At 42.2% G+C, this 27464-nt stretch overlaps 1 protein-coding gene across 2 annotated transcripts in view; it reads left to right on the forward strand.

The window, feature by feature from the left end:
• Positions 1–26904, forward strand: part of LOC144606026 (synaptic vesicle 2-related protein) — a 29997-nt gene extending 3093 nt beyond the window's left edge. The window contains exons 2-16 of one of the 2 annotated variants that reach the window (XM_078421793.1): positions 9249–9409; positions 9924–10009; positions 11383–11481; positions 11615–11686; positions 13031–13155; positions 13242–13305; positions 14629–14754; positions 16059–16187; positions 16411–16484; positions 17828–17904; positions 19305–19412; positions 20199–20310; positions 23479–23560; positions 24688–24777; positions 25672–26904. In XM_078421793.1, coding sequence (XP_078277919.1) covers positions 9249–9409; positions 9924–10009; positions 11383–11481; positions 11615–11686; positions 13031–13155; positions 13242–13305; positions 14629–14754; positions 16059–16187; positions 16411–16484; positions 17828–17904; positions 19305–19412; positions 20199–20310; positions 23479–23560; positions 24688–24777; positions 25672–25863 — 1597 coding nt within the window. In that variant the 3' untranslated portion in view covers positions 25864–26904. The remainder of the gene's footprint in view (positions 1–9248; positions 9410–9923; positions 10010–11382; positions 11482–11614; positions 11687–13030; positions 13156–13241; positions 13306–14628; positions 14755–16058; positions 16188–16410; positions 16485–17827; positions 17905–19304; positions 19413–20198; positions 20311–23478; positions 23561–24687; positions 24778–25671) is intronic. The other variant, XM_078421794.1, reaches the window with a different exon arrangement.
• The last annotated feature ends 560 nt before the right edge of the window (positions 26905–27464 follow it).

Consider the following 27464-nt stretch of genomic DNA (forward strand, 5'->3'; position numbering starts at 1 on the left):
ATCAAACATTGCTAAAGTATTTTGTTTTGTTGGCATTGTACTGAAAATGGAATGGGAATAGACTTCAGTCGTAGGAACACAACCAAAATCTTCAGCATCCTTTTATGTTGCAAATCAAATAATTGAAAATCTTAACTAGTGGACGGTAGTAATAGATAGATACATAGACAATATGTGCAGGAGGTATAAAGTGTGTCACGTATTCACATTGTTAAATAAACATTGTTTGATTTGGAAATAAGACTAAGCATTTTTTTTTTAAAGGAATATATTACAAAGCACCAACACTCAGATGGCAACTGATAGTTCTCTTTATAAAACACACCCACGAACCCATATTAATAGAAATGTATAATTATCATCTAATCTGTAAAGGCCGGGAGAGCAGCAGCAGGAGCAAGGACGGCCGTTGGCTGAAAGAAAGTAAGTGTGAATTACAGGTAAAGGTCCGTTTTACGGACAAATGCGCCAAAGGGACGCTAGCAGGCAGTCAGTGAAGTACATACCTCCAAGCTCGTCAGAGGAAGGCAGGATAGGAGTGAGTGCGGGGATTGGCTGAGCAATTAGATTAGAAGCTTGGTAAATTGGACGTGTTGTGGAGTTGGAGAAGCAGCTGGATGATCAAGGGCCATCCGGGAATACGAGAGTTTCCTGGACAGGACCTACTGTGAGGCTGTCACGCCAAGGGTCCAGGTCGAGCGAAGGTGGGAGACAGTTTCAAAGGGGAGTAAACATGGACTGCAGGAGACCCCGGTGGCTGTGCCTATTGCAAACAGGTACACCCTCTTGGGAGGTGTCGGGGCAGAAGACGCTTCCAGTCCGAGCGGCGACAGGTCGGTGGCTCTAATCCAGGCAAGGAGACCCAACCGGGGAGACCGAAGTCGGAAAGAGCTATAGTAGTGGGTGACTCCATTGTCCGAGGTATGGACGGTAGATTCTGTGGCTGCAGGCGGGACTCGAGGATGGTCTGTTGCCTCCCTGGTGCCAGGGTTCATGACATCACGGACCGGCTTCAGAACATCCTAGCGAGGGAAGGCGATCAACCGGAAATAGTTGTGCATGTGGGCACGATCGACGTGGAAGGAGGTACTGCGACGTGAGTTTAGAGAAGACTGAGAAGAGGGACGTCGAGGGTGGTTATCTCTGGATTGCTTCCTGTACCTCGTGCTAGTGAGGACAGGAACAGAGAGATCGGGGATATGAATCTATGGCTGTGGGATTGGTGCAGGGAGCAGGGATTTAAATTTCTAGACCACTGGGATCTCTTCTGGGGTAGGGGTGACCAGTACAAAAGGGACGGGTTACACCTTAACAGCAGAGGGACCAACATTCTGGCAGGCAGGTTTTCTAGTGTTGCACATGTGGGTTTAAACTAAGTAGTGGGGGGGGGGGGGGGGGAGGGGTTGACAAATTGGGAATATGAAGATGGAGTTAAAGGGGAAGCGAATACAGGAGAAATTGCAAAGGACTCTAGAATAAATGGGAAGGAAAAGCTCTAGATGGGATAAGAGAGTAAGACCAGGGCCAATGGTGACCGACCGGTGTGAGAGGGGAGGTGAATACCGAAGTTAAAGTGTTGTATTTAAATGCGTGAAGTATAAAAAGTAAAGTGGATGAGCTTGAGGCTCAGATAGACATTGGCAAGTCTGACGTTGTGGGAATTATAGAAACAATTTTACGCGAGGACCAGGGCTGGGAACTGAATATTCAGGGTTATACGACCTATCGATAAGACAGACAGGTGGGAAGAGGGGGTGGGGTTGCTCTGTCGGTAAGGAATGATATTCACTCCCTTGCAAGGGGTTACATAGAATCAGGAGATGTAGAATCAGTATGGATAGAAATGAGAAATTGTAAGGGTAAAAAGACCCTAATGGGAGTTATCTACAGGCCCCCAAACAGTAGCCTCGACATAGGGTGCATGTTGAATCAAGAGCTAAAATTGGCATGTCGAAAATGTAATGTTACAGTGGTTATGGGAGATTTCAACATGCAGGTAGACTGGGAAAATCTGGTTGGTACTGGACCCCAGGAAAGGGAGTTTGTGGAGTGCCTCCGAGATGGATTCTTAGAACAGCTTATACTGGAGCCTACCAGGGAGAAGGCAATTCTGGATTTAGTGTTGTGTAATGAACCTGATTTGATAAGGGAACTCAAGGTAAAAGAGCCATTAGGAGGCAGTGATCAATAGACAATAGACAATAGGTGCAGGAGGAGGCCATTCAGCCCTTCGAGCCAGCACCACCATTCAATGTGATCATGGCTGATCATTCTCAATCAGTACCCCCTTCCTGCCTTCTCCCCATACCCCCTGACTCCGCTATCCTTATGAGCTCTATCTAGCTCTCTCTTGAATGCATTCAGAGAATTGTCCTCTACTGCTTTCTGAGGCAGTGAATTCCACAGATTTACAACTCCCTGACTGAAAAGGTTTTTTCCTCATCTCCGAAGTATTTACTTTATGTTTTATCATATGTCTGATAGAGCAGATCATTGCCTCCAGAATCGCTTGGCAAAAACAGATTATCCACCATTTCTTCCATTGACCCCCATTGCCCTCAACAGTGGCAATGAGATATAGTTTATTTTGTTGCAATAACCCAATTTTCCAATAATTTAATATTCAATTAATTGATTTGCAAAGTTAGGTAATTGTAACAGAACAGCGAGGAGGGCTACACAAAATGTTTCCAATAGTTGCCCTGGGAGATGTTTATTTTTAAAACTATTCCAAGGTCTGGAAGACAAATTCAACCTTTCCAGTTCAATGAAGAGTTTATCCAACCCTTCTGCCATACTCTGAATCATCCTGCAATGTGATAATCTCCCCCTTAATTAATCATTGTCTCCAAGTGGAGGCAGATAGTTATTTGCATTAGTTTTAACATAAGAACCGAAATTGCTGGAAATGCACAGAGGGAAGAGAAACATTTTAGGTTGAAGATATTTCAGTGGAACTAGGAAGGAGATAAAATAAGTTTATAAAGCTGCAAGGAGAATGGAGGAGGAGGGAACTCTCTGACAGGGTAAGGCTGGGGTGATCATGAAGATAAGATATAAACAAGGTTATCTGGTCAATGAGGGAATGGGAACAGTTAGATTGAGAATGTAGATAAAAAGAACAATGTTAAATGGTTGTAGAAGTTGTGAAATGCAGAGCAAAAAGACATGTCCTGCAAAATAAAACCCTGCAAATATTCTGGCCGTTCCCTTCAGATTTTCATATATTTTAATTATAACCACCCTTTGGTTTTATCCAGCTGTAAGAAAATTATTGCAATTCATATCAAACTACAATAGTCTTATTCAGTTCCTGAAGGGATCACAATTTGATCTTTCCTCTAATCGTTGCTGCATTCTCTTTATACATTATTCCCCATTTCACTGGGATCAATAAGGTTTCACCCCCCCCATTGAAAATATAAAACAAAATACATTTCCTTTGTGCTACATCATCTATACACATATTGACTCTTGACTTTGCCACAACCTTGCTCTTTTCATTTGTGCAAATTCAGTCTTATAAAATGTGGGCAATTTTAAAATGATATATTTTAATATTGCCGGAGAACATGGATAAATGACATTTCGAGTCGGGACCCTTCTTCAGACTTAGTCATGTAATGAATATTGGCATATTCTTCAGTCTGAAGAAGGATCCTGACCCGAAATGATACCCTTGTTCTCTTGGGATGCTGCCTGACCTGCTGAGTCCCTCCAGCACTTTGTAACTGCACCGATCAGCCAAAACATTATGACCACTGACAGATAAAGTGAATAACATTGATTATCTTGTTACAATGGCACCTGTCAAGGGGTGGGATATATTAGGCAGCAAGTGAACAGTCAGTTCTTGAAGTTGATGTGTTGGATGCAGGGGAAATGGGCAAGAGTAAAGACCTGAACAAGTATGACAAGGGCCAAATTGTTATAGCCAGATGACTGGGTCAGAGCATCTCTGAAACGGCAAGGCTTGTGTAGTGCTCCTGGTCGGCAGTGGTCCGAGGAGGGCCAAACCACAAATTGGCGACAGGGTGTTGGGCGCCCAAGGCTCATCGATGCGCGAGTGCAACGAAGGCTATCCCGTCTGGTCCGAACCAACAGAAGGTCTACTGTGGCACAAGTCACAGAAAAATTTAATTTCGGTCACGGGAGAAATGTGTCACAATACACAGTGCATTGCACCCTGTTGCATATGGAGATGCACACAGAGGACCAACAGCATATTAGGCAGTTGGTCATAATGTTTTGGCTCATCAGGTCATAATGTTTTGGCTGATCGGTGTATATTCTGCACTCCGCTTATCTTCTCTTTTTCACTTCCTGATGTACTCATGTATGGTATGATTTGTCTGGATTGCATGCAAAACTATTTTTCACTGCACCTCGGTAAATGTGACAATAATAATTAGATGACTAAGGATATCAGGCATGCCATCAGTGATGCTTACCAATTTCTATAGATGCATCATTGAAAGCATCCTATTGGGATTTTTTCACAGCTTGGTCTAGCAGCTGCTCTGCCCAAGACCACCAGAAAGTGAAGAAAATTACAGATGCACCCTGTCGATTACACAAACCAGCCTCCTCCCCATCTAATCCATCTACACATCATGCTGCCTCGGGAAAGCAGCCAACAGATTATCCACCATTTCTTCCATTGACCCCCATTGCCCTCAACAGTGGCAATGAGATATATTTTCTTTTGTTGCAATAACCCAATTTTCCAATAATTTAATATTCAATTAATTGATTTGCAAAGTTAGGTAATTGTAACAGAACAGCGAGGAGGGCTACACAAAATGTTTCCAATAGTTGCTTGTCAGGCAGATGATACAAAGTTCAAAACACACACCACCATATTTAGGAACAGCCTCTTCCACTCGGTTACCAGACTTTTAGACAGGCCTTTCAATTCCTAAGCATGAATTCCCGACCTCCCAATCTACCACGTTGCAGCCCTTCATTTTTTTTTTGTTTTACCTGCACTTTCTCTGTTGCCGAAACAGTATATTTTGCAATCTGTTCCTTTGCACTACCTGATGTACCTGTGTGGTATGATCTGCCTGAAAAACACCGTTTTCATGTGTACCAAGGTATTGTTTAAAACGGTGTTGTCTGTATGGAATTTGTATGGAATTTGTACGTTCATCCCGTGAACTGTGTGGGTTTTTCCGGGTGCTCCAGCATCCTCTCACACTCCAAAGACGTGCAGGTTTGTAGGTTAATTTGCTTTGGCAAAATTGTAAATTGTTCCAAGTGTGTGCAGAACAGCGTTAGTGTACGGAGATCGTTGGTCGGTGTGGACTCGGTGGGTTGATGGACCTGTTTCCCCGCTGTTTTGCTAAACTAAACTAAATTAAACTAAAGTGCTTTGAGAGGTTAGTCCTGGTGCATATCATTTCTGTTTAGTTTATTGTCATATTGCATAGGGAAAATCTATCTTATCCGCTCTATTGTGTTCGCTGTTTTCTTAACCCATAATAGCGAGTCATGTCATTGCCATTGGAATGCGTTGGCTTGTCAAGGAAGTTAAAGTGGGCTGAACCCAATTAACAGGCATCGAACAGGCATTTAAGGGTCTGATGGACTGACACTTCATTTTATAATAATAATAATAATAAACATTTATTTTTTATAGCGCTTTTCCAAATGCTCAAAGACGCTTTACAAAAACAGTCAAGACATAAAAACAAACAGACAAACTATCCTGACGGAGAAGCGGCGAACAAATAGCGCCAGCGTCCTCTCACGTCAGGGTCCGGCAGTAGACAATAAAGAACACAAGACACACAATTACAATTTTTAACACAAACAGCCATCACAGTGATTGCTCCAGGCACACCCTCACTGTGATGGAAGGCAAAGAAAAGTCTTATCTCCTCCTCATTCTTCCCCCGCGGTGCCACGAGGCGATCGAGGCTCCCAATTTTTGAAGCCCCCACCGGGCGATGGAAAGTCCCAGGGCTGAGCCGAGCAGGCCGATGAAGGTCCTGAGCCCCCACCGGGCGATGGAAAGTGCTGCGGCCGAGCCACGCAGGGCGATGAAGGTCCTGCGGGCGAGTCGATCGAACCTCGCACTTCGGGGCGGTCGAAGCTGCTACGGCTGGAGCTCCCGAAAGCCGGTCGCCAGCCAGGGACCTGCGAACTCCCGATGTGCGGTCTGCAGGACCCACGGCCGAAGCCTCCGAGATGGTAAGTCCAGGCCCTGCGACCGGAGTCTTCAAGGTCGATCCCAGCTGGAGGCCGCCGACTCCACGGTGTTAGGCCGTAGCACGAATGGAGACACAACACGGTAAAGGTAGCATCTCCGTTGAGGAGGAGATTGGAAAAAAAGGTTTCCCCCACCCCCCCACCACCCCCCACATATACAGAGTTAAAAATAAATCAAAAGAAACATTTAAACGATAACAAAGACAAAAACAAAAAAAAAGACAGAGAGACTGCCGGTGAGCCGCAGCTGCAGAACGCAGCCACGCCCCCATTTTGTGCTTGTAGGGCACATGATTATATTGGTGAAAGCTGCGGAGAGTTGGGATAAAGGGGTCATTTTAGGAGTGACGATCGTAGCTGATGGAGTCCCACAGTTTTCAGTCCTGGAGGCTCAATTATTTATAACTACATTGATGAAGGGTTTGAGCAAACTCTAACTAAATTTGCTGATGTCAAAAAGGTAAACAGTTAGCAATTTGTGATGAGTATTACAAACGGCTGTAGATAAGGCTAAGTGGGTTGGCAAATGGAATATAATATTGGAAAATGTGAAGCTGTTCAGTTTGGAAGGAAGAAAGCAAAAGCAAATGATTATTTAAATGGTTAGTGACTACAGGTCCTGTGATACGAGAGAGCTAGTATTACTGTTACATGGAATACAATAATTTGTCCTACAGTCCCGTATTGCAAAGGGGCCTTGAACATGGATGGCATGGTGGCGCAGCAGTAGAGTTGCTGCCTTACAGCGCCAGAGACCCAGGTTCGATCCTGACCTTGGGTGCTGTCTGTACGGAGTTTGTATGTTCTCCCTGTGACCACGTGGGTTTTCTCCAGGTGCTCCAGTTTCCTTCCACGTGTGGGTTTGTAGGTTAATTGGCTTCTGTAAATTGTCCCCAGAGTGTAGGATAGAACTAGTGTATGGGTTATCGTTGGTCAGCATGGGCTGAAGGGTTTGTTTCCATGCTGTATCACCAAACTAAACTAAATATGATTTGCCTGTGCATCTTGGTACTTGTTCCAATAATAAACCAATACCAAATATAAAAATAGTTTTTGACGCAGGCTTGTAAGGCACTGATGAGACTGGATCTGGGGCATTGCATATACCTTTGATCTTCATATTCAAGAAAGGAAATGCTTCCAAATAAGGCAATATAGAGAAAGTCTGCAAATTTGTTTCCAACGATGAAGGTTTTAATGTATTAAGAAAGGATAAGAAGGTGGTGCCTTTTCTCATTGAAGGTTAGAAGAAGGTTAGAAGGGCACACAGTAGAGCTGCTGCCTCATAGCGCTGGAGTCCTGGGTTTGATCCTGACCTCAGTTGCTGTCTGTGTGGAGTTTGCAGGTTCTCTGTGACTGTGTTGGTTTCCTCTGGATTCTCCGATTTCCTCCCACATCCCAAAGATGTGCGGGTTTGTAGGTTAAGTGGCCTTTGTAAATTACCCCTAGTGTGCAAGGAGTGGATGAGAAAGTGGGATAACAGAACTAGTGTGAATGAGCGATCGATGGTCGGGGTGGAGTCAGTGGGTCGAAGGGCCTGTTTCCACGCTGTATCTCTCCACCTCGTGCGGTCAGCTGCAAGGCTCTCCCAGGACTCCACATCGATGTCGAGCGCCTTCAAATCTCTCTGGCAGACATCCTGGCAGATAAGTAGCTGTGGGTGGCCGATGGTTCTCCTCCCAGATGTTAGCTATCCTTAGAGGATGCCTTTTGGAATACGGCCATCCTCCATGCGGTGGACATGGCCCAGCCACCACAGCCTGCACTGACTGAGTAGAGTGTACATACTGGGAAGGCCAGCGCGAGACAGAATCTCGGCGTTGGACACTCTGTCTTGCCAGGATATACCCAGGATACGGCGGATGCTTCTAAGGTGGAAGGTGTTGAGTCTTCTCTCCAGTCTGGTAAAGTCTAGGACCAGAGGGCATGGCCTCAGAATAAAAGGATGAGCCTTTAGAAAGGAGATGAGGAGGAATTTCTTTAGCCAGAGCCTGTGGAACCTGTGGAATTCATTGCCACAGACCGGTTGTAGAGGCCAAATCAATGGTTATTTTTAAGTTGGAAATTGACAGATACTTGATTAGTACGGGTGTCATGGATTATGGGGCGAAGGCAGGAGAATGGGGTTGAGAGGGAAAGATAGATCAGCCATGATTGAAAGGAGTAGTAGACTTGATGGGCTGAATGGGCCTCTTCTGTTCCTGTGACTTATGAACTTATGAACTTATTAATGCCATGTCAGGTTGTAGTTCAGTTCCAGGGATATAACGAAAGTGGAGATGTGAATCTACAACCAATAGTTATTTATCTGGCGGGTTTCAGTCATTCAGCTTTTTGAGCCAGCCACTAAATTAATTCTGTTTCAATAGGTCGAATGAATTCCCCTCGTCTATTCCCCAATTAACAGACTCGATTTTACAAGAAGTATTTAATCATAAGTAATTATATTTTTGCCGGGAGTAGGGAAGACCAGCTCCCTTGATATTGAAATCCAAGGCATTCAATTTAATGTCTTGATGGTTCATTAATTCTTTAAAAGGCTTTAGTAGTTGTGCTTAGTTTAGTTTGGTTTAGTTTAGAGAGACAGTGGGGAAACAGGCCCATCGGCCCACCACCAGCACCGGCCAGCGAACCTGCCCACTAACACTATCCTACACACATTAGGGACAATTTACAATTTTACCAAAGCCAATTAGCCTACAAACCTGTATGTCTTTGGAATGTGGGAAGAAACCGGAGGTCCCGGAGAAAACCCACGTAGGTCACGGGGAGAACATAAAAAACTCCATACAGAGAGCACCTGTAATCAGGATCGAACCAGGGTCTCTGGCGCTGTAAGGCAGCAACTCTACCGCTCCGCCACCATGTGCTCTCTGTTTAAAAAGAAACAACTGTTTCAATAATATTGCTTTAGTAGAAATGCTTGCTGTTACGGGATTGCGCCGTGATGAGTTTTCTTTGTGACAATTCCTCTATTAAAACATTTTGCTGTTGACAGTAACATCTATTAGCTCCTTGCCTGTTGGGTTTTCTAGAGTGGTCAAGTTTCGTCGCACCGGTGAAAGTGCAAGGTCAGAAGATGACACGTGCTCTGGAGAGCATGAGATTGAGATTGAAGGGGTCCGATCCGAACTGGAGCAAGTTGAACTGGAGGATGGAGCCACGGTGCCCAAAGACTTCGCAAATCCAACAGACGGTAGAGTGCATAATGTCATTAACGGGAGATACAAGGAACTGCAGATACTGACTTACCAAAAAAGACACAAAGTGCTGGAGTAACTCAGCAGGTCAGGCAGCATGTCCTTTGTACTTTTACTCTTTGTTCTTTTTATACCTCCAGTTTCTCCCCTGTCTCTCAGTCTGAAGAAGGGTCTTGACCCAAAACATCACCTATTCCTTTTCTCCAGAGATGCTGCCTGATCTGCTGAGTTACTCCAGCATTTGGTGTCTATCTTCAAGATGTTTGGATTCAGACGTATTGTCTCGTGTGATAGAACAACCTGCTGAAAATAATTAATTTGCAGTTTAGTGAGGACCAATCAGGCAACCAGCCTCTGTGGAACTGATCCATGATATAAGCAGCACTTCACATGTGGAAGGTAAAGGTTGGCATCAATGAAACCCATCTACGTAACGGTAGAAGAGATGAAGGGGAAAATGGAGATTAAATAACACATGTTTAGCTTTCAACTCTCTCTGTTGTTTCTTAGATGTGTTCATGGTGGAAGATGCTGTCGAGGCTATTGGATTTGGAAAGTTTCAGTGGAAACTCTCGGTCCTTACTGGACTGGCATGGGTTAGTAGCATCAACTTGCTTTCTTTTCTCATCACCTCATTTGCCCACAGACAATACTGATTTATTTGTTGCAGAATTGATGAAGACCGAGAACTGTGATCTTTGTGCAACAAGATGAGAACCGGCTCCTTTGTAGAGAAGTCAAAGATTTTCATGTAGAGACACTGTGCTGAAACAGGCCCTTCAGCCCACTGAGTCCACACCTGTATACTAGGACTGTCCTACACACTGGGAACAATTTACAATCTTTACCAAAGCCAATTAACCTACAAATCTGCGTGTCTTTGGAATGTGGGAGGAAACCGGAGCACCCGGAAAAACCCATAGAGAATGTACAAACTCCATATTGACAGCACCTGTAGTCAGGATTGAACCCGGGTATCTGGCATTGTAAGGCAGCAACCCTACTGCTGCACAACTGTGCTGCCGCCTACGTAGAATAATTCTACGTGAGCCATACAATGAGTAAGTCGTACCTCAAAAAATACTAATTTATTGAGCTTAGGATTTTGGATTATAAAACTATGGGCAGAGAAATATAAACAGATTACAAATGAACAGCTAAAACCATGGAGGTAAGGCATCCTACCAGGCCTGTTATATAAATAATGTAGGGTTAGATTTGTATTCAAGTATTTTAGGTGCATTTCCTAGATATAAATGTAGATATATTTATCCTGGACTTGAGAGCCTGAGCTATAGGGAGAGAGGTTTCCGATCAAAATATCAACTATTTCTTTTCTCTCGAGATGCTCCCTGAGTTACTCCAGCATTTTGTGTCTATCTATAAGGAGAGACTGAATAAGTTAGGAGTTTATTACTCGGAGTGCAGGATGCTAAGAGGTGATCTTATAGAGTTGTATAAAGCCATGAGGGGAATTGATAGGGTAATGCACAGTCTTTTACCCAGGGTAGGGGAATCAAGAACCATAGGTTTGAGGTGACATGAGAAAGATGTAATAGGAACATGATGGGCAACTTTTTCGCTCAGAGGCTGGCGAGTATGTGGATCGAGCTAACAGAGGAGGTATTTGAGGCATTTCCTCTAACACCATTTAAATGACACTTGGAAAGGTACATGGATAGAAAAGGTTTAGAGGGACATGGGCCAAATGTGAGCAAATGGAACTGCTTAAATGGGGCATATCGGTTAGCGTGGGTGATATGAGCTGAAGGGACTCTTCAAATTGTATAATGCTCTGATTCTAGGTGATAAATTCTTTAGGAAAGAGCAGATTGGATATTTCCACAGAAGGGATAGGTCTGATGGGCCAAATGGCAGGTTATCATTCTGAGCTTCCCTACTTTCCTTTTGTATTTGCTCTTGGCTCTAATTCGGTGTAATGTGTGGTAAATGTGTTGCTTCATTTTAGATGGCAGATGCCATGGAGATGATGATCCTGAGTATACTGGCACCTCAGCTGCACTGCGAGTGGCGATTACCAAGCTGGCAAGTTGCCTTCCTAACCTCGGTACGATATTCATTGAAGTGTAAATGAGTTGCTCTGCAGCCTGTTAATCAATTGACCACCAGCTGAGAAATTGTTCCGGTTCCACATTGATCCTTTATTTCTCCTGCCTGTTCCCCTACTTCTTCCAATGCAGGTGGTGTTTATTGGAATGATGTCCAGCTCATCGCTATGGGGAAATGTATCAGACCAGTACGGCAGAAAGACAGTGAGTATTAGCAATGATGTTGGCTTCTGTAGACAATAGGTGCAGTAGTCCATTCGGCCCTTCGGGCCAGCACCGCCATTCACTGCGATCATGGCTGATCATCCACAATCAGTACCCCGTTCCTGCCTTCTCCCCATATCCCTTGACTCCGCTATCTGTAAGAACTCTATCTAACTCTCTCTTGAAAGCATCCAGAGAATTGGCCTCCACTACCTTCTGAGGCAGAGAATTCCACAGATTCACAACTCTCTGAGCAAAAATGTTTTTCCTCATCTCCGTTCGAAATGGCCTACCCTTTATTCCTAAACTGTGGCCCCTGGTTCTGGACTCCCCCAACATTGGGAACATGTTTCCTGCCTCTAATGTGTCCAATCCCTTAATAATCTTATATGTTTCAATAAGATCCCCTCTCATCCTTCTAAATTCCAGTGTATACAAGCCCAGTCGCTCCAGTCTTTCAACATACGACAGTCCAGCCATCCCGGGAATTAACCTCGTGAACTCCCTCAATAGCAAGAACGACCTTCCTCAAATTTGGAGACCAAAACAGCACACAATACTCCAGGTGTGGTCTCTCTAGGGCCCTGTTCTACACCTTTCTCCTTGGCCCCTGAATCCTGCTGATAGTTGGCATCAGTCTACTACAATGACTGCAGACAAAAGGAACTGCAGATGTTGGAATTTTGAGTGAAACACAAAGTGCTAGAGTAACTCAGCATCTCCAGAGAACATTGATAGGTGACATTTCTGGTCGGGACCCTTAATCAGTTTGAAGAAGGATCCTGACTTGTAATATCGCAACTTCATTTCCTCCAGAGATGCTGCCTGGCCCATTGAGTTACTCCAGCTCTATGTGTAGTACTTCAACTGAGTGGCCAGTGTATATCATTAACATGTGAGTCTACAGTTACAGTCAATAAAGAATATATGATCCAAATCCACCAGTGTCGTTAATTGACATTGGCAAAATAATCTCTCCAGCAATGGACATTTAACAACAATTTAGTGAATGTCTTTTTCTCTAGTGGGACCTGGGGCAATAGAATCAGAATAAAAGGACGTACCTTTAGAAAGGGAATGAGGAGGAATTTCTTTAGTCAGAGGGTGGTTAATTGCCATAGGCAATTGTGGAGGCCATGTCAATGGATATTTTTAAAGCGGAGATTAACAGGTTCTTGATTAGTAAGGATATCAAAGCTTATGGGGAAAAGGCAGGAGAATGGGGTTGAGAGGGAAAGATAGATTAGCCACGACTGAATGGCAGTGTAGTCTTCATGGGCCAAATGGTTTAATTCTGATCTTATAATTTATGAATTTATGAATCTTTCTGTGTGTTGATTTAAGGGTCTAAAAGTGAGCGTACTGTGGACACTGTACTATGGAATACTGAGTGCCTTCTCACCGATCTACAGTTGGATAGTTGTCCTCAGAGGTTTGGTAGGCTTTGGGATTGGAGGTGTTCCACAATCGTAAGTGCATTCACTGTAGGTTTTGTTTTGGATTCTTGATTTCAAAAGGAATGATTGAATAATTGAATAATTGTCACCCCACACAGAGTAACATTATACGCAGAATTTCTTCCAATGAAATCGAGGGCAAAGTGTATCTTGCTAATAGAGGTGAGTGTTCGGTGTTGCTGTAAATTCAAGTTTGCTCCCATAATAATAAATGATTTGCCTTGATCACTCAGAGTTGTTACTCCTGGAAAATTGTCATTATTTTGAAAAAAGGACATAAAGTGCTGGAGTAGCTCAGCGGGTCAGGCAGCATCTCTGGAGAACAATGGATAGGTGACATTTCGGGTCGGAACCTTTCTTCTGCCCCGAAACATCACCTATCCATGTGCTCCCTGACCCACTGAGTTACTCCAGCAGATTGTGTCTTCCTTTTTGTAAACCAGCATCTGCAATTACTTATTTCTCTCCAATTATTCGACTTGGGTATCAACAAAGTTCACATAAATGACAAGCTGGATGCAGGGTAATGTTCTGTCCATCGTGTTCTGACAATCTCTCGCCAAATTATATAATGTATGGGTTAGAGCTTGAGCATTTCTTCACAACTTATTATTTTAAGTTTGTCAGAGCAAGAACATAGTACACAGCACAGGACAGGAACAGGACCTTCAGGTTACAGTGTTTATGCCGAACATAATAAACTAATCTCATCTGCCTGCACGTGATCCATATCCCTCCGATCCCTGCATATCCATGTGCCTTTTTAAAAGCCTCTTAAACACTACTGTCAATTTTCTCCATTACCACCCCTGGCAGCTTATTCCAGGCACCCATCAGACTCTGTAAAACAAACTTGCCCTACACATCTTTAAATGTTACCCCTCTAGATGAAAGATTTTTGTACGAATTAGACATGTCCAAAAAAATCTAATCGCATTATGTCTCTGAAGTCAAGTGGAACAATACAAAATAATATTCCCCTTTACTAATGGGTGGCATTGTGGCGCAAGAGTAGAGTTGCTGCCTTACTGCGCCAAAGACCCGGGTTCAACCCTGACTACGGGTGCTGTCTGTGCAGAGTTCGTATGTTCTCCCTGTGACCACTTGAGTTTTCTCTGGGTGCTCCGGTTTCCTCCCACACTCCAAAGACGTACAGCTTTGCAGGTTAATTGGCTTCTGGAAGTTGTAAATTATCCTTTGTGTGTAGGATCGTGTTAGTGTGCAGGGGTGATCGCTGGTCGGCACAGACTCGATGAGCCGAAGCACCTGTGTCCACGCTGTGTCTCTAAAGTCTAAAGTTTAAGCTGACGGCAAACACTAGTCTGGACAAGCGTTGCAAAGTGAAACCCATTCCAGAACATTTTCTGAAGCCGAAGTAATGAGAGACACAACAATGGAAAAAAAACATCAATTAACCATTGTACTGGGTTTGCTGCTTTTCTGTGTGTGGGGATTGTACCTAATTGAAAATCTCTTCATGTTTAGGTGTTCTGGGCCTTTGGGACCGTGTTTGAAGTGCTCCTGGCCATAGTGGTGATGCCCACATTGGGTTGGCGTTGGCTGCTCATTCTGTCGGCAGTGCCTCTCATGATTTTCGGCGTCTTGTGTTTTGTAGGTATTGCCACTGAAAGTAAAAAGTGAATAAAACGGACAGGAATGCATAAGTTGGACTGGGGGAGGGATGGAAAGCTGACCGTAAGACCATAAGACTTTGCTATAAATCCTCAGAGTGGGCTTGCAATTTGAACTTGGAGAGAAGATTGAATGAAGCCTGGGCTTGGAATAGAGAAAGTCAAAATGCAGTGAATTATTTAAGGTTTAGTTTAGAGATACAGCGTTGAAACAAGTCCTTTGGCCTGCCGAATCTGCGCCGATCAGTGATCACCCGTATACTGGTTTTCTATTCTGCATACTAGGAACAATTTATAGGTCAATTAACCTACAAACCTGCACTTCTTTGGAATGTGAGAAAACCGGAGCACCCGGAGAAAACCCACGTGGTCACAGGGAGAACGTACAAACTCCGTACAGATAGCCAAGATCGAGCCCAGGTCTTTGGTGCCATGGGGCAGCAACTCTACCACTGCACTACGGTAAAGCAGCTATTCTTGGTTTATGGGGCCAAGAAATTACCCGACATTTGGTCCTTTGCCCATTGTTTGGGCAATTGATGCTGGACACTGAGCAAGAAAGAGTTTATTGTTATAGTGCAAGAGGAGAATAATAAATGACTTTTATTTTGTTCAATAAATGGTGTCAACAATTCTCAGTTTAGTTACCTGATATGAATTGTAGAAACAGGAAGCATTCAAACAGTATTAATTCAACCAGGCACATGTTACGCATAATTTACTAAATATTTTGCTTTGAATTGGAACTGAACAAAGGTTAACTTGATCCATTGCAGTTATATATATATATAGGATAAGGTTTGAAATAGATAGAGATGCTGCCTCATAGCGCCATAGACCCGGGTTTGATCCCAACCTCGGCTGCTGTCCGTGTGGACTTCACATGTTCTCCCTATGACCGCATGGGTTTCCTCCGGGTGCTCCGGTTTATCTCCCACATCCCAAAGACATGCAGGTTTGTAGGTTAATTGGCATCTGTAGATTTCCCCTGGTGTATAGGGAGGGAGTGGATGCAAAAGTGGGATAACACAGAACACATGTGAATAAGTGATATTATGGACTCAGTGAGCCTAAGGGCCTGTCTCCCTGCTGTGGCTTTCAATCAATCAAATTCAGCTATTGGGGAGTCAGATAATATAACCTTATTATGGTTGGTAGTAAAACAATTTATTTTCAGCTAATTGTGTTAGTCAGGTCAATCGATCTGACAGTAAAGAAGGCTTATCCAGCCATCACCGTCATATGGAAATATTGAATTTATCACATAATCTCTATTTCCTACAGTGGCTTCCAGAGAGTGCGCGTTACGATGTATTGTCTGGGAACCAAGAGAAAGCTCTTGCCACTTTAAAGCGCATTGCTACAGAAAATGGAGTACCTATGCCACTTGGAAAACTGATAGTTGCCAGGCAGGTAAGGGATGACCATCATTATTAAAATAATATTTCTGCTGAATGTAAAAAAAAAAAAGTTTAAAAAATTTGATTGGATAGCATGCAAAACAAAGCTTTCCATTGTAACTCAGTACACGAGACAATAATAAACCTAACGTTTAGCTTAGAATGTCATAAAGTGAATCAAATCTTTCCCTCGTCTGGCATTATACTAAACCTGGTGATTTATTTGTTTGAGACAGGAGGACCGTGGTCGGATCCAGGACCTCTTCACACCGGAGTTTCGAATGACCACTATCCTGTTATGGTTCATTTGGTAAGACTGATTTTCAGCTATTAAATTCATTCATTTCAAAATGTGCTTTTTTATAAGATGAACTGTACAGCCCTAGCACTTCTGTAAAATATCAGTCATAACAGAAATCACAGAAATTACAGGTCGAAATTTTTTATATGTAACTTGAATACACTTTATGGGACAATAGTACAGTAGTGTACAAAATCATGGGAGGATGTATCTGAATGTGAACATTTATTTTCTTTCTGGACTACTCTTGACTGATTGAAAGATACAGCATGGAAACAGGCCCTTCGGTCCATCGACACCACGCCGACCATCGATTACCCGTTTGCACTATGTTATCCCACTTTCTCATCCACTCCTTTGACATCAGGGGCTATGTATAGAAACCAATTAACTTGCAAACGCACACATCTTTGGGATGTGGGAGGAAAATGGAACACCCGGAGGAAACCCACGTGGTCACAGGGAGAACAAGCAAACTCCACACAATAGCATCCAAGCTCAGGGTCAAACCAGAGTCTCTAGCGTTGTGATGTAGCGACTCTACTAGCTACCATTCTGTGCTGCACTCAACCACCAACTTTTATTCCGTGTACTTCTCCTCAACTGTACATAAATAAACCATATTTACTGAGTTATCACCAGAGAATAAGACCATATAGAAATATTTATTCTATAGAACATGAATATATTAGCTCGATAAATAAAATTTAAATCAAATTTCCTAGAATAATTAAAGCTAATGTTAGTGCTGGCTGCTTGAAAGGGTTATTGTTGTTGGTACATAAGACAATCATTCTTGGTAGGTACATAGATAGGAAAGGTTTAGGTGGATATGAGCCAAAAGCGGGCAAATGGGACTATCTTAGATGGGCCATCTTGGTCGGCATGGGCGAGTTGGGGCGAAGGACCTGTTTCCGTATGCTATGACTCTATATAGAGTGGATGTGGAGAGGATATTTCCATGAGTGGAAGAGTCTAGAACCAGAGGCCATAGCCTCAGAATAAAAGGACGTACCTTTCGAAAGGAGAGGAGAAAGAATTTCTTTTGTCAGAGGGTGGTGAATCTGTGAAATTCATTACCATAGATGGCTGTGGAGGCCAAGTCAATGGATATTTTTAAGGCAATTCTTGATTAGTAAGGGTGTCAGAGGTTATGGAGAGAAGGTAGAATGGGGTTGAGAGAGAAAGATCAGCCATAATTAAATGGTGGAGTAGACTTGATTGGCCAAATGGCCTAATTCTGCTCCTATCACTTATGAAATTATGAATTTATGAAATCTATGTGGAGAGGAAAAGTTATTGAACTGAGTGATCGTACATAGTAATGCTGAGGTATCATCTTCTGATTTCAGGTTTTCCAATGCTTTCTCCTATTATGGATTGGTTTTATTAACCACAGAGCTTTTCCAGGAAGGTGATGTGTGTGGCAGTAAGTATATCTTCCTAATTAACTAGCCTTGTATTGAGAGAGAAGAGAGCAATCCTTGTTCATCCAGATTAACTATTGTTTTCAAAGTAGCTTTATAAATTGACAGATGGAATAAGCCAATACTTAGGACACCATTCTGTTCTTACAGATTTTGTATTAGTTTTATTGATACTTCTCATTGCTACTTTAAGATTTCCTCCTAACTCTAAACTCTTCTTTTTCCATGATACAATGATTGACTGCACCATTTATTATTCTAAGAGTAATAACCGTAACCACACACCTATTTCTCTCAGCCTTTATTTTTATCTGCAATCTGCAATATCTGCAGATTGCAGATATTGCAATATGTCCATATTGCAGATTGACTCTGCAATATAGAGTCATAAAGTTATACAGCACAGAAACAGGCCCTTTGTCCCAACTTGCTCAGGCCAAACAAGATGCCCCATCTACACTAGACCCACCTGGTCGCGTTTGGCTCCTATCCCTCTAAACCTTTCCTATCTTTGTACCTGTCCGAATGGCTTTTAAATGGTGCTTTAAATTTATTGTTTTTAGAAGCTCAACTGTCATTTTGTGAATGACTTCTATTTACTTTAGATATTTAGAGATACATCGTGGAAACAGGCCCTTCGGCCCACCGAGTTCACGCCCATCAGCGAGGTCTACACTAACACTATCTATCTGAAGAAGGGTCTCGACCCGAAACATCACCCATTCCTTCTCTCCAGAGATGCTGTCTGTCCCGCTGAGTTACTCCAGCTCCATCCTACACACTAGGGACAATTTACAATTTTACCGAAGTCAATGAACCTACAAACCTGTACGTCTTTGGAGTGTGGGAGGAAACTGGAGCACCTGGAGAAAATCCATGCTGTCACCGGGAGAATGTACAAACTCCGTACAGACAGCATCCATAGTCAGGGTCTCTGGCGCTGTAAGGCGGCAACTCTACCGCTGTGCCACTGTGCCGCCCCTAGTCTTACCTTACTGCATTTTAGACCTTGAGTCTATACTTATGCTTGATGATTAAAAAGTATTCAAGTTAACATTCAACAATTACACCTTTCTATGTATAGAACCATTGAATAATACAGTATCAAAGGATGTAGTTGTGCTTGCTCTTTCAAGGAGTCATCTGGTTGGTTCCACCTTCCCAACTTTCCCTGTATACCTTCAACTTACCCACCCCCCCCCCCCCCCCTATTTTTCCATTGCAAATCAAAATGTTGGGCCTGTGGCTATGTAAAGGATCATTACAGATGTATTACATTTGAATGCAATATGTTATTCAACCTAAGAGAGGAAACTGGCAAAGAAGTTAAACCAGTGCCTGCATATGCCACCTTGATTAGGCTACATAAGCTGAAGGGGGTTTTCTTTCTCTTAAACCTAAGTGGCAGCAGGCGAGAGGAAACCTGAGGGAAGATGTTCACTAGAATGCAAGTATCTGAATGCCACCGATTACACAGACCTCCTCTGGACAACATTGTCAGAATTCCCAGGTAAGAACTTGGAAAGTAATTCATTGAAAAAAAGACTATGCGTTCTGGAGTACCTCAGCGGGTCAGGCAGCATCTCTGGAGAACATGGATGGGTGACATTTTCTGTTGGGACCCTTCTTCAGACTTCCGAATTAGTTGGACAATTTTAGATTCTTTTCTCTGAAGTGTCAGATGCTGAGGAAAGACCTAATATAAAATAATGAGAGGCATAGATATGGTACATATGTAGACAGTCAGAAACCTTTCCCCCAAGGTGGAAATGTCCAATATTAGAGAGGACAACTTTTGAGGTGAGAGGTGGACATTTTGAAGGAGATGTGCAGGGCAATTTTTCCTTTACAGGGTGTTATAGGTGGCTGGAATGTGCTACCAGGGGTAGTGGTAGAAGCAGATATGATGCAGGCGTTTAAGGTGGTTTTTAGATAGGCCTATGAATATGCAGGAATTAAAGGTTATTGGCTCATACAACGGTAGAAGGGATTATTTTAATTTGGCATCATGTTCGGCACAGACATCTTCAGCAGCTGAATGAGATAAAACTACCACCAATGAGCCAACCAGACAGGTCAGAATTCCTCCCCCTCACTTTGTGTAGCCATGGCCAGCTTTCTCTTACTTCAGCCATAAGCAGCATACTGAATTCAGTCACAGGAAAAATGGTAAATTGCAATAATTTCTATTAAGAAAGATCAATTTGGAGAGTACTAATTCTTGGCCTTTTGGACAAAATCGAGCGGACAATGATTGTACACATGATTCACTTCGGCTATGTTGATTTTTCTGCAGGTGTTTTAATAACTCTGTGGATTATTGATCGGATTGGACGAAAGAAGACTATGGCTGTATCTTTCTTTATCTTTTCATTCTTTGCTCTTCTGTTGTTTGCATGTGTTGGGAGGTAAGATTTATGATTCTTCTAACCTTTTTTATTTTATCAAAGCTTGTTTGCTTTCCACAGTATTATGTGGCCAGGGGTATTTGTGCGTTATTTTGTGCTTGTAACTTTATTCAATGAGTGTGGATAGATGTCACTGCACTTTGAGGAACAACGCCGTAGTCATTTATTACTTTGACAATAGACAATAAACAATAGGTGCAGGAGGAGGCCATTCGGCCCTTCGAGCCAGCACCGCCATTCAATGTGATCATGGCTGATCATTCTCAATCAGTACCCCGTTCCTGCCTTCTCCCCATACCCCCTGACTCCGCTATCCTTAAGAGCTCTATCTAGCTCTCTCTTGAATGCATTCAGAGAATTGGCCTCCACTGCCTTCTGAGGCAGAGAATTCCACAGATTCACAATTCTCTGACTGAAAAAGTTTTTCCTCATCTCAGTTCTAAATGGCCTACTCCTTATTCTTAAACCGTGGCCCCTTGTTCTGGACTCCCCCAACATTGGGAACATGTTTCCTGCCTCTAATGTGTCCAACCCCTTAATAATCTTATACGTTTCGATAAGATCTCCTCTCATCCTTCTAAATTCCAGTGTATACAAGCCTAGTCGCCAAAGTGTAAATAGCATACAAAAGCATGTTAAATATTTTTTTCCCGAGAGTAAAGAACGGTAATCTTTGTTTGAATGGCAGCTCTGGTGCTGGTCAGAAGGATTTTCGGATCCTGGCAAATAGCTGCCAATTCAACAAGTGCTTCACTGGCATTTTGACTGTGAGAAATCCTCTTTGAACAGTTGGATGTGGGGAAAAAACAACAAAATATCCTTATAATTACATAAATGTTTGAGAACATAAAATATTTGATTATGTAAATACTGTGAAGCAATGATGCTTAAGATTTGTAATGAGGTAAGTAAATAGCATTGCAAATATCATTAGATATCAGTAAAGGGTGCATGTTTTTTAATTTTGTAGTGCACTGGTTTAATAGATGTATTATACGACTGTTACAGTAATGGGCCTCCAACCATTGTGTTTAGGCTCTAGGCTAAATATCAAAATCTACATTCCATGCCAAGTGCAGCAATGTGAGCAACGTTATAGGAGGCTCATTACTAAGCTTAGTTATTACGCTAATATGCCAATTATGTACACTTATCAATTCATTATTGTAAATTGCGCTATCAGTGACAGATCTCTGTAGCTTTCACAACTCAAATTTCGCTTTGCAGACACAGACCACATTTGGAGTTAGTAATTTTTAAACAATATTAACAGCAGTAATCTGTGTTATGTTGTAACTCTCGTATAGCGACCTCTCCCAAGAAAGTTCATGGAATTATTATGCAATATTTTACAGAAGGAGATAAGAGAATTTGAACGAGGGAACCAAAGGCTTGTCTAAGTTATGTGTTTTATGGTGCATCTTTGAGGAGGACTGAGATTGAAAGCCAGAGAGGGTTTAAGGAATAAATTTGTATGCCTTTGTATGTTGGAGGTCAATGAATGGTGGTGATTAAAATCAAGGGGACAGGTTTGGAGAGACATAATCTTGTTGTGCTGCGAGGCAGTGGGAGAGTTAGACAATAGACAATAGGTGCAGAGTAGGCCATTCGGCCCTTCGAGCCAGCACCGCCATTCAATGTGATCATGGCTGATCATCCACAATCAGTACCCCATTCCTGCCCTATCCCCATACCCCTGTCTCCGCTATCATTAAGAGCTCTATCTAACTCTCTCTTGAAAGCATCCAGATAATTGGCCTCCACTGCCTTCTGAGGCAGAGAATTCCACAGCTTTACAACTCTCTGAGTGAATTTTTTTTTCCCCATCTCCGTTCGAAATGGCCTACCCCTTATTCTTAAACTGTGGCCCCTGGTTCTGGACTCCCCCAACATTGGGAACATGTTTCCTGCCTCTAGCGTGTCCAATCCCTTAATAATCTTATATGTTTCAATAAGATCCCCTCTCATCCTTCTAAATTCCAGTGTATACAAGCCCAGTCGCTCCAGTCTTTCAACATACGACAGTCCCGCCATTCCGGGAATTAACCTTGTGAACCTACGCTGCACTCCCCCAATGGCAAGAATGTCCTTCCTCAAATTTGGAGACCAAAACTGCACACAGTACTCCAGGTGTGGTCTCACTAGGGCCCTGTACAACTGCAGAAGGACCTCTTTGCTCCTATACTCAACTCCTCTTGTCATAAAGGCCAACATGCCATTAACTTCTCATTCCTTCTCTCCAAGATGCTGCCTGCTGAGTTACTGCAGCATTTTGTGATGCCATTAGCTTTCTTCACTGCCAGCTGTACCTGATTGCTTACTTTCAGTTATTTGACTAGGACATGTGGGTCATGAAAGGATTTGAATCAAGGATTTAATTTTAGAATTAAATTAAAAAAAAATTAAAACAAAGATTTTAAAATTAAACTCTCACTGTGCTGGGAGTTAATGTAGGCAGGCAAATGAAGGGTTGATGGGTGAATGGGCCATTGCAAAGTAGGACATGTGTAGCAAAGTCTCAGATTATCTGGTGGAATGAAGGTCAGTTGTAAAAGTCCAGTCTAGAAGTAGCAAAGCCACTAACGGTTTCACTTGAAGATGAGTTGAAACTGGGGCAGACTAGACAATGATGGTGCAGATAGTTGGTCTGAAACTCTCTGATTCTATTTCAACTGGTTTCCAGATTTGAGGAATTGAATTAAAAAATAAGGAAGCGATTTTGTGTTAGGACCAATAGCAATAACTTTAGATTTTCCACCATTTGGGAAGAGGAATTTTCAACTCACCGAGTAGTGATTGTCAGGCAAGCAATCTGACTGCTTATAAGCAGTAAAGGTATCAAGAGAATTGATGATTGTTTTGCATGAACCAGCATGAAAATGTGAAAGAAGCTGGTGTATAGTAAGATTCTTTAAGGAAACTAAAGTAATTTTGTACAAAGAGGACATTTTGCAGGTAAAGAAAGGCTAGTGCAAGTTGGGAGATGTGACAATTACCACTTTTGCCTTGGGTGATTGTTCTGTAAGATGTTGCTTAATTCTGATGATGGTGGTAGAGAATCGTATTGGTTGCAAGGATGTGTTGTGTGCATTTCTGTATGTGTGTGTATATCTTTGTTCTATATGAGTGTCTGATGGGGATCACCATGTTCTGGGTTCTCTTTTACAGGTTTGCCCTCACAGTGTTCCTCTTTATTGCCAGGGCATTCATATCAGGTGGTTTTCAGGCTGCATATGTCTATACGCCTGAGGTAAGAACATAGAAGGACTCATGTGACAACTGTAGAATGTTTTCTATTCCCTCCTTATCTGACATCTCCTTTTTACCTCTAACCTTTGTCACGCTTCACATATCCGCCAATCAAATCCGAAGAACGATCCCAACTAGAAACGTCATTTATCCATGTTCTCAGGGATGCTGTCCGACTCGCTCAGTTACTCCAACACTTTGGGCCAACTGGTCACTACCGTCACTACAGTGGTCCTTGAAACTCAAGGATACCTCTTCTAAACAGCTAGGAATGGACAATAAACAGCCTGCCTGCGATGCCAACATTTTAGGAATGAATTAAAACAATTGGAATATAAATAATTAAAGAAATGGGATACATAGAAACATAGAAAATAGGTGCAGGCGTAGGCCATTTGGTCCTTCGAGCCAGCACCGCCATTCAATATGATCATGGCTGATCATCCAAAATTAGTACCCTGTTCCTGCTTTCTCCCCATATCCTTTGATTCTGTTAGCCTTAAGAGCTAAATTCAAACTCTCTCTTGAAATCATCCAGTGAATTGGCCCTGACTGCCTTCTGTGGCAGAGAATTCCACAGATTCACAACTCTCTGGGTGAAAAAGGTTTTCATCATCTCAGTCCTAAATGGCCTACCCCTTATTCTTAAACTGTGACCCCTGGTTCTGGACTCCCCCAACATGGGGAACATTTTTCGTACATCTAGCCTGTTTGATCCCTTAAGAATTTTATGTTTCTATAAGATCCCCTCTCATCCTTCTAAATTCCAGTGAATATAAGCCCAGTCGACCCATTCTTTCATCATATGTCAGTCCCGCTTCCTCAGTTCCATACTTGGGAATAAAAACAAATGTTGGCATCTTGTTTTAGTTTCAGATTTCCAGTAGATACCAGTTTATAGCTTTTGGATTACTATAGTCGGGAACAGATTACCCACCTGAATATATGTAATTAGATTAGCAATTTTGTCTTTAAAATCTTCACTTCAGAGTGGGTAGCTAAAGTCAAAATGAAGTTTCTAAAATGTATTCTGACTCGGTCAAAATTTCCTCCATTCCATTCCTCTTCTCCTTTCATTCACTCGGTTGTGAATGGTGCTGGGTTTTGCCATCTTTGTCTTGCCTTTAGGTTTACCCGACTGCCACCCGGGCACTGGGTTTGGGGACATGCAGTGGGATGGCTCGTGTGGGAGCACTCATCACTCCTTTCATTGCACAGGTACGATGAATGTATCGCAATAGGTCATAATTCAACCTACTCACATCCCCTTAGACCATTCACTTGGATGTAAATATGCATTGTTGCACGGCTGTAGCTGACAGTCGTAATTGTTGAATTTCAACAATTAACTATGAGGAATTTCCCCTCGGGGCTTGCTGATTGCCGTTCAAATGCTACAGAACTGAATCTGCTCTTTTGGCATGGTACCAGTGAAAGCCTTAGGTAGATAGAGCAAATAACCATTTATGTAGGAGATGACATAAACTTCCATTTAATGTCAGGATCTTTGACTTCTGTGCATCACCTCCCAATAATTATAGCCAGATTTTGACCTACACTCGTTCTCCCCTCCTCCAATCCCAAACAGTTTAATTTCTCTTTCAAAGTGTTTAGTACTCCATAAAATTAAGTATCACAATTGGCATAATTGATTAATATGTTGGATCCATTGAAAGCTACACAGAGCGGTGAGTAGCAGAGGTTTACATACCCATTCTATTTTAACCCATTCATACTATTTAAGACCTGGTTTTCCAAACATGGAATGAACTAAATGCATGTAGTGTCTCCCATTATGATAACTCTTGGGCTCACGATAGTCTCTGGCAATAGTAATTTTTTAAGAAAGGTGTGTAAAGAAGGGTCCCGATCCAAAACATTCATGTCCACCTGAGATGCTGCCTGACCCATTGAGTTACTCCAACGCTTTGTGCTTTTTTTTTGTGAACCAGCATTTGCAGTTCCTTGTGTTTCCAATACTCATTTGGTGTTTAACTACTGCCATTGCGTTCCACGGGCAAATAATTTATTTATAAAAAGGATGGATGATGTTGTTACTTGAACAGGAGTGAAGGTGCTTTAGTTTACATAACCTGTTTTTGCCCCACTCAGGTCATGTTGGAATCCTCAATCTATCTAACGCTTTCAGTGTACAGTGGATGCTGTTTATTGGCAGCACTTGCTTCCTGCTTCCTACCAATTGAGACAATGGGGCGAGGCCTTCAAGAATCCAGCCAGCAGCAGTGGGGCCAGGAAATGGTGGGCAGGACACACCGTTCGAGCAGCTCAACCAGGAGCAACTAGAGCACGTTAATTGCAAGCAAAACGGGCTCTTGAAAATAGAAATGGCCTTACAGGAAGCAGACAACATCGTGATCATTACTAATATACATCCATTGGGCTGGTTATTAACACTGAGTATGAGGTGGAAACCGAATGTAATATGTTGCTCGTATATATATAAATGGGAAAGAACCCTCTTGGCAACTTTGAAATGCTGAACAAAAGGCCACCGATAAAGGACTGGAATCTAAAGATGGAATTAATAATAGAATGTGAGGGAGGCATCAGCCTTTCATACATTACCATTTATCCAGTCGCTACCCAGACAAGCTTTGTTATTTACCAACTGTTACCATGGTTTCCTTTCCATTGTCATGAGTCACTGTATACATGTAACAAAAATATACCATATCAACTGAACTGAAAATTACCACTTGTATCCAACAAATTTCAATAAAATCGTCCAAGCAATTCCTTACCACTCAGTCACATTTTCAGTGAGTCATTACTCTATTGCACAGAAGTAACCAAAAAATGTGAAAGCATGATATTCAAATAACCTCTGGAGATGTGAATGTGTGTGTGGATAAAAGGTGCAAAAGGTTGTCTTTTTAACATTACATGAACTAAAAATTAAACAGTTTCTATGTCAATGTGAGGCAATTGTTGCAGGAATCCCTGCCATTGCATCAAGACTAAGCAATGTCAATGAAGGCCAATCAGTTTGTATTAGCAAGATTTGTCTGTAAATACTGTACCATGTAATGATTGCTTAATAAACCTGTCACTTTCAAACAATAAAAAGTGTTTGGGATTGTATCTCAATGGGAAATTTGGTTATCTTCTGTGAACCGCCACCCAGCACGCAGGCTGTTCTCCTTGTTACCGTCAGGCAGACGATACAGGAGTATGGTTGCGCGTACCACCAGACTTAAGAACAGTTTCTACCATCAGGCCATCAGGCTTCTGAACTCATAAACACATTTCAAATCATATGTTGATTATTTTTTAATATTGTTTTTTTAACTATTTTTACTATTGTCTTTTTACCTTACTAATGTCATTTTTTAATCTAATTTATCCTTGGAATTTTACTGCTGAGGTGACCCGTTGTCTTGTCAAATACATTTCATTGTACCGTTGACCCTGTGCCAACCTACATATGACAAATAAAAAATTATTAAATTAAATTAGTATAGTAACTCAAATCATTGCAACGCTATGGTCACCTACTAAACTTCAACAAGAAGTATTGCTAAAATGGGGACATCATAATATATATATTCTGTAGTCATACAATGACGTCCAAAGGTGCCATTTCCAGCTGTTTTTGTCAGCTATCTCACAATAAGCAATTTCCTATTGCTTACCTGTCATAATAGGCCATCCCTTTGTTGCTAATCCTTAATTAACTTTGATTATTCCTTGAACTGTTACATCAATGTTGTCATAATTGGCTAATCTCTGAAGCTAAGGAGACAGTCCCTTCGGGATTTTCTTAATGTGAAGAATCAAGAGTATTTAACTATTATATAATCCCCAAACAGAAGAATGAAATTCTTGCTTGCAGTAGTATAACAGAGCTGTAAACGTAATGCTCATAAGTAACATCTAACAAACAA

This window comes from Rhinoraja longicauda, chromosome 25 (assembly GCF_053455715.1).
Source record: "Rhinoraja longicauda isolate Sanriku21f chromosome 25, sRhiLon1.1, whole genome shotgun sequence".
Classification (NCBI taxonomy): domain Eukaryota; kingdom Metazoa; phylum Chordata; class Chondrichthyes; order Rajiformes; family Arhynchobatidae; genus Rhinoraja; species Rhinoraja longicauda.